This window comes from Camelina sativa, chromosome 16 (genome assembly GCF_030686135.1).
Source record: "Camelina sativa cultivar CO46 ecotype springtype chromosome 16, ASM3068613v1".
NCBI lineage: Eukaryota > Viridiplantae > Streptophyta > Magnoliopsida > Brassicales > Brassicaceae > Camelina > Camelina sativa.
This window is the reverse complement of record NC_141895.1, coordinates 19,288,804-19,299,298: the sequence shown is the minus strand read 5'-3', so window position 1 is coordinate 19,299,298 and position 10,495 is coordinate 19,288,804. Positions and strand designations below refer to the sequence as shown.

At 37.3% G+C, this 10,495-nt stretch overlaps 2 protein-coding genes across 6 annotated transcripts; both read left to right on the top strand.

Annotated features, from left to right (window-relative positions):
* Positions 1-612: 612 nt before the first annotated feature.
* On the top strand, positions 613-4,287 carry LOC104750753 (putative methylesterase 15, chloroplastic). The gene is made up of 5 exons (XM_087490538.1): positions 613-1,236; positions 2,985-3,221; positions 3,310-3,453; positions 3,597-3,731; positions 3,826-4,287. Exons 1-5 carry the CDS (start codon positions 703-705, stop codon positions 4,114-4,116), a joined length of 1,341 nt encoding a protein of 446 aa, XP_087346664.1. The 5' UTR covers positions 613-702; the 3' UTR covers positions 4,117-4,287.
* A 117-nt stretch (positions 4,288-4,404) lies between these two features.
* LOC104750752 (protein SPIRAL1-like 2) lies at positions 4,405-10,267 on the top strand. Of its 5 annotated transcripts, none has more exons than XM_010472595.2 (3): positions 4,405-4,523; positions 4,753-5,058; positions 9,988-10,267. In XM_010472595.2, the coding sequence occupies exons 2-3, from the start codon at positions 4,807-4,809 to the stop codon at positions 10,066-10,068; spliced, it is 333 nt and encodes a 110-aa protein (XP_010470897.2). In that variant the 5' UTR covers positions 4,405-4,523; positions 4,753-4,806; the 3' UTR covers positions 10,069-10,267. The 5 variants fall into 5 exon arrangements, 4 of the variants coding, with proteins under 4 accessions (XP_010470897.2, XP_010470898.2, XP_087346157.1 ...); XM_010472596.2 differs by having other exon boundaries at positions 4,437-4,523; positions 4,764-5,058; XR_015583579.1 differs by lacking the exon at positions 9,988-10,267 and adding an exon at positions 9,737-9,917 and having other exon boundaries at positions 4,459-4,523; positions 4,753-5,147.
* The last annotated feature ends 228 nt before the right edge of the window (positions 10,268-10,495 follow it).

Here is a 10,495-nt window from a genome sequence, read left to right as displayed (position 1 = left end):
TATTTATTACATAGTAGTTTACTTAACTAACACTGATAAATATGTTATGATCGAACCGAGCGAAATTGATCAAGGGAGTAGATCTCTATCTAGTGGAGTGGGAGACAAAATAAGATACAAAGAACCAACTTAGTATTGAACTAGTGGTGAGATTTACCCCCTTCTAAAGAATTCAATTTTGGATTGAGAGGAGCTATATCATAAACGTATAGAGTTCGGCTTATAACTATTCAATCAACTATATATAAACAAGAATACGAGGATCTGCTCTATCATTGTGAAAAAAATAGCAGACAAAAAAAAAACATAACTTTTGTGTAAGTCAAAGGAGCAAAATGCTCAAAGAAAGTGCCCTCCCATGTTCCTCCCTCTTCCTTCCGTCTCCAACTGTCTAAGCAATCAATTTCCATTACTTTTGTAATACAATATTCAAAACTATTAGTTATCTAAACTTTAAACCACAATTATTTCTCCTAAGTTACGTATTCGTGGGTCTCAAGAAAACTTAAGTGTCAAAACTATCACGATCAAACAGGGTTTACATACAACTACAGCTTCACAACGTGAGGGTCTCAACTCTTCATTTTCACCCATCATTAAATCAAAACAAATACACATGCAAGCACTAACTTGCTGCATATATATAAAACACACACATACAAACGTGTATACACATTACACAGGTAAAAACAAAAATAAAAAATGGGAAACTCTTTAAGATGCATATCGCAAGAACAAGACCCGAACCAGAAGAAACCAAGCTCCGTTGTCAACAGTACTAGCTCCGAGAAACACGTGAGGAGGCTGTCTCTAATACCATCTTTCCGACGCCGGACATTACTACCATCTCTCTCTTGCTCCGGGTCCTCCACGTCAACTTCATCAACGTCCAAAAAAGGAGGGATCAAGACAAAGAAGAAGGTTAGGGAAAGACACCATCAAGAGCATCACCATGACCACCATGAGAAAGACTCCCTTATTCAAGAACAAACCTTAGCCGCCACAAATATACTCTTTAGCCAAACGCCTCGTAACAGCAACTCTGCTCCTCCTTTCCGACGCTCCACCTCCGTCGTTTACACTCAGCCACCTTCTGCAGCGGTAGCCGCATCCATAGGTTCTGTTTCCGGCGTCTTGACTCCTAAAAAATCCGCTTGTGGATTCGTTAGAAGTTCTAGCAATAGGCAGAGGTCAAGCACCGATCCTGTTCTTAAACCCAATCAGCTTCTAGACAAGGCAAGCACTTTCATGCCTCTATTTTTCCATTTATCAAACCGGTCAGAATCGAACCGGCTAGTTCCTATAGATTCATTTGAGTATTGAAGTAAATAACGCAAAAAAACATTACTGATGGAAAATCTATATATAATAACAATCTAAATAAATGCGACCACCAATTGTGTTTTTTCAATCGTACCTGTTGGATATTTTCCGAAAAGTCGTGATGGTTCATTAAAACGATTACTTATGAAAAGTTACAACGGTTCACTGTAGAGTTGTGTTTATTGCAACATTCGTATCTTTTGAAATCTATATATATTTGTCTGTTTGAACTGTTTTCATTTTTTTGCTATGACACAAAATAATATAAATTTTCATTCTCAACAGTTTTTACAGCTTTCTAAATTATTATTCTCTAGCATTCATTCATTTAAAAGTAAATAAATTACTCCAATTCTTGATTTAACAAAAGATTTTTAGAATGATGAATCTAATTTACAACTTTTAGTTAATTTTAAATATAAAAATTTAATAAAAATATCTATGTTTTTTTCAACAGTTAGATGAATTATATAGTGAGTTTTTGAATTTGACATTTTCAATATGGTAATAAAGATACCTTCTATTTGAAAGCAGTTTATATGAATTATTAGGTATAATCAATTGCAAACAATTGTGATTTTTGGTAGTACCTTTTCGTAAATTTTTTGTTTTTATTTGTTTTTTTTTGTAAAAAATCAAACGGTTGTATTTGTTCATTATAGAGTTGTGTCTTTTCACTATATTTTATTTATATTTTTTCATCACAACTTTCGTTCTAATAGGTGTATGACGTCATTGACGTGTGTTTATTTAAATAGTCATGTCTTCTGAACTCTATTTATATTTTTTTCTTCATCAGTAACCAACATGTTCGTTGAAACAAATTTTTCACTTTATGTTGAATCTAAATAGTTGAATATTAATATCTAATATTCAAAGTTATTCTATAATCTAACTAAATTTTTAGAAATGATTATATTAATAGAGAAAGTTAATACAACTTAATATAGAATTTACAGTTGGGTCCATTTATTGTAACTTTCGTTAATATTTAAAATTTATTTTATCATGTTTTTGAAAGTTGTGTATTTTAATTTCAATTTTTCTTTGATATAGTTTCACTAATTATTAAATACATTTTTAATTATAATTATTTATTAAAATTACATTTACTCATTATAACCATTAATTCAATATTTTTAGTTAAGATCCCTTTGTCATTATAATTTTTTTAATTGTAGCTCTTTACCATAATTCTTCATAAAATATCTTATATATTTATAATAATTTAAACAATATTTTTTGTAAAGTTACGTCTATTCTACCAAATATTTTTTGTTTATAAGTTTTTATTTTGATAGTTGTGTTTTAAGTAACAGTTTATGTTTAATGTTTATGTATTCAAACTATTCTATTACATTCAAATGATTTCATAATGTATAGTTTTAAATTATAAATATATTTACTTTTTTCTAAAATACTTCCCCCGCGACATCGCGGGGGGTCTGAGTCCTAGTATATAAAATGACATTTTGTTAAATGTTTTGTGATTCTCAATTTTCTTATATATATAATCGAAATTGTCACTAAATATATTTGTGTTAATTGCTATAATCTTTTGTTTTATTCAAATTTTCTGTTGAGATGGTCTACACCTATACTGATCATGTTTTAATGATGCTGCATGCTAATGATATTATATGAAAAATAAATGGAACCAGGAGCTAAAGGTGGAAGGAGCGGAGACAAAGCGGTTCGTGCTGGTTCATGGAGGAGGATTTGGAGCATGGTGTTGGTACAAAACCATAACGCTCTTAGAGAAACATGGCTTCCAAGTCGACGCCGTTGACTTGACCGGTTCTGGTGTTAGTTCTTTCGATACCAACAATATCACTAGCATCGCTCAGTATGCTAAACCCCTCCTCCACTTCTTCGACACCCTCAAACCCACCGAGAAGGTTTCATTTTCACATAATCATAACGTTTTCTAACAGATACCATAGATGTTATTAATTTACTAACAAATTTAAGAATTGATGGGTGCAGGTGATATTAGTGGGGCATGATTTTGGAGGGGCTTGTATGTCTTATGCTATGGAGATGTATCCTTCTAAGATCTCTAAGGCTGTTTACATCTCTGCTGCTATGTTGGCTAATGCTCAAAGCATTCTTGATCTCTTTAATCAACAGGTTTTTTCTTGTCTTCATAACATTTTAATTTGACAGAGTATTTTTAAAACAAATTGTGTAATTCTTATGGCCACCACATTATTGTGCAAATAATGTCTTATCTACCTAATCTAATTGCAACCATTTCCTTGATTTAATTGCAGCCTGACTCAAATAATGATCTGATGGAACAAGTCCATATATTTTTGTACGCCAATGGCAAAAAGAACCCTCCAACAGCCGTTGATTTCGATAGATCATTGCTTAGAGATTTTTTCTTTAATCAGAGCCCTCCAAAGGTACACACATACACAAGGCTAAATAATACCTGAACCGGTACAACTCGGTTTAACTAAACCCGACTTGTTATCTTTATTTTTATTTTTACTATAGGACGTTGCATTAGCGTCGGTATCCATGAGACCAATCCCGTTCACACCGGTGCTCGAAAAGCTTCACGTGTCGGAGAAAAACTACGGTTCAATCCGACGATTTTACATCAAAACCATGGAGAATGATTACGCTGTACCGGTTTCTCTCCAAGAAGCAATGATCAAATCGAACCCTCCTGAACAAGTTTTTCACCTTAAAGGCTCTGATCATGCACCTTTCTTCTCTCGTCCTCAGTCTTTGAACCGGATACTCGTCGAGATTTCTCAGTTACCGTCCAAGAAATCTTCATGAATCTTTGTTACCGGTTATGTAAAACCGTACCGGACATAGGATCCTGTAAACTTAGAGATTGTCGGATTTGCTTTTATATTTTTGGAGAGAAATGAACCGTACCGGTCTTTTTTCTCATTATTTGTAACTTTTTATCAAACAGTAAGTAATGCATTATGAAAATTTTAAATATATTAATGCAAAAAGATTAGGAGAAAGCGAAATTAATATTTGGATTACACTAGAAAAAGGTTTAAAGTTACAAAACGACAACGGTGTATATAGTGATAGTTGTTCTGTTGAAGTGACGTGCCAGCTAAGCATTACCTTTATTTACATGAGATCTTTTTCTTGTGTGTGCCTATAAATCACAATTCATCTCATTGGCTCTTTCTTCTCGTTTCTTCTCCAATCATCTTGCTGATCAGGTAAACTAGATTGGTTTTTCGTATTGCTTTTGTTGCCTTGTAGTTGTAGATGTGAACTTTTGTTTTACAGAACCTTTCACCAATCAAGTATGATTTGATAGTTTTTTGGTAGATTTGGAAACTTGTAATATATGATACGTTCTGTTTAGGTTTGTGTAGTAATCTCGGAAATGAATGACCTGCTCAATTATTATGTTTTGTTGTATAAAATATGCTATGCTGATTCCAGATTCATATTAGCTAAGTACAATTGAGAAAAGCAAGAGAGAGAGAGAGAGATAGAATGGGTCGTGGAGTTAGTGCAGGTGGAGGGCAGAGTTCTTTGGGGTATCTTTTTGGTAGTGGAGAAGCTCCAAAGCCAGTAGCCGTCAACAAAGATCCAGCTGAAACTCAAATATCTGCTCCTTCTCCACCTCCTCAAGCCGCTGCTCCAAAGGCTGTTGATAGCACCAAACAAGTGCCTGCTGGTCTCAATAGCAACTCCTCAAACAATTACATGCGCTCAGAAGGACAGAACACAGGAAACTTCATCACGGTATACCTCTTTCTTTGTGTGACTGATACTGTAACAATACATATATATAAGGATTTGTGATGACAAAGTAGACTGTGTTATTCGAGAACGTGATCTCCAAGTTCAACAAGATCTCACAATTATCTCCTTCTTAAAGTCTCTTTCTATTTTGTACATGAATGTATATTTTAGATTCCTTTTGTGAATCGACTCTTGTATTGTATATAAGAAAACACCGATCAATGGAAGAGGACACGGTTTTCCCGTTAGCTTGTGTTGTTTTACATGGTATCAGAGCTTTGGTTCTAATAACTAAATCTGAAAACACGCAATGACTACGGGATCGAACAACGATTTGAAAAACATTGTCCAGAAAATTGAGAGTGTTGCACCAGTTTATCAATTGGCTGCAAATGAAAATCCCGGTGCCATCATCGCACAAGTCCAGTTCAATGGAGAGAACTTTGATGAATGGGCGCAAGCTGTGAGAACAGCCCTTTGTGTGAAGAAGAAGTATGGGTTCGTGGACGGCAGCGTGCCCAAGCCCAAGGTGGATTCAACGGAATTTGAAGATTGGATCTCGGTGAATTCAATGGTGTCGTTGTGGATCTTGAACACGGTTGAACCAAAGGTGCGGAGAACTCTGACGAACAAGGAGGATCCACAGGAGCTCTGGAAGGAAATCAAGGATCGTTTTTCCGAGGGAAACGGACCAAGGTTTCAGGAGATCAAAGCAGAGCTTGCAAACTGTAGGCAAGGTAATCTAAGTGTAATTGATTACTATGGAAAGCTTCAAGTGCTTTGGGATGACTTGATGAATTATGAGAAACAGTTGGTGCTCGTGTAATCTCAGCGGGCAACTAGAGAAAAAGAGAGAAGAGGAACATATACATCAGTTTCTCTTGGGTCTTGATGATGACATGTACGGGTCTATGTGGGCGTCTATTATTAGCATTGATCCGATTCCTAACATGAATCAAGTGTACTCAAAGGTGAAATCGATCGAGAGGATCAATACTGTGACGAGAGGAAGAGAAGCACAAGGAGGACAAGTTGCTTTTGTGGCACGAACCAGTGGAGGTGGTGTAAGTGAAGACAAAAGCAAATTGATTTGCATAAAATGCAAGAAGACCGGATACACAGCAGAGACGTGTTTTCAGATCATTGGCTACCCAACTTGGTGGGGAGAAAAATCAAGAGGTGGCGGACGCGTAGGAGGAAGAGGAGGCGGTCGCGGACGTGGGAGCATTCGAGCCAACGCTGTGTCTGTTCTTGACGGTGGAGAGACAAGTGTAGAAGCTGAGAAGAACGGGTACACAGGGTTGAGCAATGAGCAATGGACAACTTTGATTAAGTTGTTGGAAGAGAAACAAGGGTCAACCTCTCGCCTAAGTGGTAAGTGTATCTCCATGGATTGGGTACTTGATACGGGTGCGTCTAACCATATGACAAGTTATGAGGATTTGGTTAGTGACTCTAAATATGTGTTGCCTTGTGCCGTGGGGTTGCCAAATGGAGCGTATAGTTTGTCGAGAAAGAAAGTAACTGTTGTATTTGATGATGGGTTTAAGCTTAAGAATGTGTTATACGTCCCAGATTTGAAGTGCAATTTGATCTCTGTTTCCCAACTTATTGTTGAGTCAGATCTTGTGATGCAAATTGCTAATAAAGGATGTGTGATTCAGGACGAGGAATCTGACTGGAGGAGGTGAGCTCAAGGATGGGTTGTATTTCTTTCGGCGTGTGACTGAATTTTCTGTTTTGCGTATGAATAAGGATGGAGCTGAAGATGTGTGGCATCAAAGGCTAGGACATCCATCTAATTATGTTTTTGATTTTCTTCCTACTGTTGGTGGTATAACTAGGGATTTTTCGACTTGCGATACTTGCTTAAAAACTAAACAATGTTGTGATACGTTTGTTTCAAGTGATAATAAAAGCGCCGATGTTTTTGATATGATACACTGAGATTTATGGGGACCGTATCGAGTTCCTAGTATTTGCAATTCATATTATTTCTTAACCATAGTGGACGACAAGTAGGAAGAAACTTGAGAGATTTTGTTGCAATGATCCATATACAGTATGGAAAACACATCAAGTTTGTAAGGAGCGACAATGGAACAAAATTCACTTGCCTCACTTCAGAATTTCGTGAACAAGGGATTGTTCATCAAACAAGTTGTGTAGGAACGCCACAACAGAATGGGAGAGTAGAAAGAAAACATAGACACATTTTAAATGTGGCAAGAGCTTTGTTGTATCAGTCTTCATTGTCAACAAAGTTTTGGGGAGAAAGTGTGTTGACAGCGGTCTATTTAATAAATAGAACACTGAGTCGTCTATTGGGAGGAAAGACACCGTATGAGATATTGCATGGGGTCTCTCCTAATTATGATAATCTTAGAGTCTTTGGGTGTTTGGCATATGCGCATAATCAAAGACGACGTGGAGATAAATTTGAGTCAAGAAGCAGGAAGTGTCTTTTTATTGGTTATCCATTTGGGAAAAAGGGATGGAGCCTTTATGATTTGGCCAGTGGAGAAGTGTTTGTGTCAAGAGACGTTGTGTTCGTTGAGAATACGTTTCCTATGTTGATTGAGAAAGTAGAAGAAACGTGGACGAAGATTTTGATTGTGTAATAGCGGGAAATAGAGAAGCGGAGTTTGTTGGCACAGACATAACAAGGAACGCAGAAATTTGTTGTGACGTCAAAGAAGAGGATGTTACAACGGGTGAAAAACAAACAGGCTTGTTGGAAAAAGAGACAGAAGTTGTTGTTCTACCTCGATCTGTTGCTGCAAACGGAGATGTTGAATCTCAAAATCAGTCGCAGGAGGAAAGTGTTGGTCTCTCACATTCTGATGTTGACAGTGGGATCGATGAAGATGGAGCTCCTCGTAATGAAATTTCAGAGGCAGGCCCAAATATTGCAGAAGCACATGCAGGAGAACAGAGGAAAAAGGTTAGAAAATCTACTCGATTAAAAACTGCTCCTGTCAAGCTAAAAGACTATGTTTTACGTACAGTGGCTGAGATCGACGTGAGTGGTGATGAAAATGATTTTTCTATTCTGAAATTTGTTGATATTAGCGAGTTTTCAGCAAAACACAGAGCATTTGTTGCAACAATCACAAAATGGATCGAACCAAAACACTTTCGTGATGCTGTTGCAATTAAGGTGGGGTGTGATGCGATGCAAAGTGAAATCGGTGCTCTCGAGGTAAACAAAACATGGGAAATAACAGAGCTTCCTCCTGGGAAGAAGGCTTTGGGGTGTATGTGGGTCTATAAAATAAAATATCGAGCTGATGGAGAAATAGAGAGATACAAAGCTCGATTGGTGGTGCTTGGGAACAAACAAAGAGAAGGGATCAATTATTCTGAGACCTTTGCACCGGTTATTAAAATGACCACCGTACGACTGTTTCTAAGTGTGGGAGCAGCTCGAAAATGGGAGTTCCATCAAATGGATGTGCATAACGCTTTTCTACACGGTGACTTAGAGGAAGAAGTGTACATGACGTTGCCTCCGGGGTTTCGTACGACGGAACCGGGTAAAGTGTGTCGACTGAGAAAATCGCTTTATGGCTTGAAGCAAGCTCCAAGATGTTGGTTTGCAAAGTTGCGGTCATCTCTTATGGATTACGGGTTTGTTCAGTCTTACCATGATTATTCATTATTTTCTCTTCGTAGAGGGGCCTCATAAATTTATGTGTTGGTTTATGTGGATGACTTGATCATTGGAGGAAATGATTCTAAAGGAATTGCAGAGTTTAAAGAGTACTTGGGGAGATGTTTTTACATGAAAGATCTTGGAAACTTGAAATATTTTCTCGGTATTGAAGTTGCTAGAAAAAGTGAAGGTATTTTCTTGTGTCAAAGAAAATATATTTTGGATATTGTGAGTGAAGCAGGACTGTTAGGAGGGAAACCTGAAATGTTTCCAATGGAACAACAACATCACTTAGCTCTTTCGGATGGACCGTTGTTGGCTGATCCGGCACGGTATAGACGGCTAGTAGGAAGGCTCATTTACCTGTTAGCTACTCGACCAGACTTGGCGTATTCAGTGCATGTGCTGTCTCAGTTTATGAAAGAGCCTCATGAGGATCACTGGAACGCAGCGTTGAGAGTGGTTCGTTATCTCAAAAATACAGTGGGACAAGGAATATTTTTGAAATCGGATTGTGACTTGCAACTGCATGGTTGGAATGATTCAGATTACGCAGGATGTCCGCTCACAAGACGTTCTTTGAGTGGGTGGTTTGTTACTCTCGGGGATTCACCGGTGTCTTGGAAAACCAAGAAACAAGACATCGTCTCACACTCCTCGGCTGAAGCAGAATATCAGTGTATGTCCTTAACTACAAGGGAACTTAAGTGGTTAAGAGGTGTACTTGGTGATTTTGGAGTTTCTCATGATCAAGCAATGGATTTGCATTGCGATAATCAAGCAGCTCTGTATATAGCGGCAAATCCCGTGTTTCACGAACGAACGAAACACGTCGAGGTTGATTGTCACTCTGTAAGAGATGCGATTCAAGATGGGTTGATATGAACAAGGAAGGTTCACACAACTGATCAACTAGCTGATGTGTTCACTAAAGCTTTAGGCCGGCGTGAATTCGAGTCTATCATCGTCAAGCTTGGCATTTGTAATCCATATGCTCCAGCTTGAGGGGGGGTGTTATTCGAGAATGTGATCTCCAAGTTCTTGCGTGATCTCCAAGTTCAGCAAGATCTCACAGTTATCTCCTTCTTAAAGTCTCTTTCTATTTTGTACATGAATGTATATTTTAGATTCCTTTTGTGAATCGACTCTTGTATTGTATATAAGAAAACACCGATCAATGGAAGAGGACACGGTTTTCCCGTTAGCTTGTGTTGTTTTACATCTAAAGACTTATGGTTACGTACTAAAGCATGTTTTGGTTTTTTTTTTTGCAGGACCGGCCATCGACCAAGGTTCATTCAGCTCCAAGAGGTGGTTCGTCTTTGGATTACCTCTTCGGTGGTGGTAGCAACTAGCAGTACCTGTAACCTGAGGCCAAAACTTGGTCATTATAAGTACTATATCCCAAGTCTCCTTTATGTAATTGTTGTGGAAGCTCTTGTTCCCTTGCGGAAAATAAATATACTGTATGTGATGTCTTACTTTAGTATACAAATGTATTTCAAACAATGACAATCTGTCTGAGTACTTAATTTCACATTCTGATTCATAAAATCTTCAAATCAATGTTAAAAAAAACAATAGAGAGTAAAAGAACACTCTTGTATCCCAATCCTTGCAACCTTGCAATTGGAGACTTTGTTTGGTAAATCTTAAATTGTTGCGGTTAATGCACCACATTTATTGTTATTAATCGGTAAAACGATAAAAGATCAAATCATAACTAGAGAAAAATAGTTCAAAATGTATACCAAATATGTTCTTTGTTCTCTCTATCTTCTA

What these genes read in the sequence shown, in the direction of transcription:
- LOC104750752 (XM_087490031.1), top strand. Translation starts at nt 5,859, where the DNA reads ATGAGAAACAGTTGGTGCTCGTGTAATCTCAGCGGGCAACTAGAGAAA.
- LOC104750753 (XM_087490538.1), top strand. Translation starts at nt 703, where the DNA reads ATGGGAAACTCTTTAAGATGCATATCGCAAGAACAAGACCCGAACCAG. An exon ending in CCCTCAAACCCACCGAGAAG is followed by an intron (nt 3,222 to 3,309) that starts GTTTCATTTTCA and finishes TGATGGGTGCAG; the next exon opens with GTGATATTAGTGGGGCATGA. An exon ending in TTGATCTCTTTAATCAACAG is followed by an intron (nt 3,454 to 3,596) that starts GTTTTTTCTTGT and finishes ATTTAATTGCAG; the next exon opens with CCTGACTCAAATAATGATCT.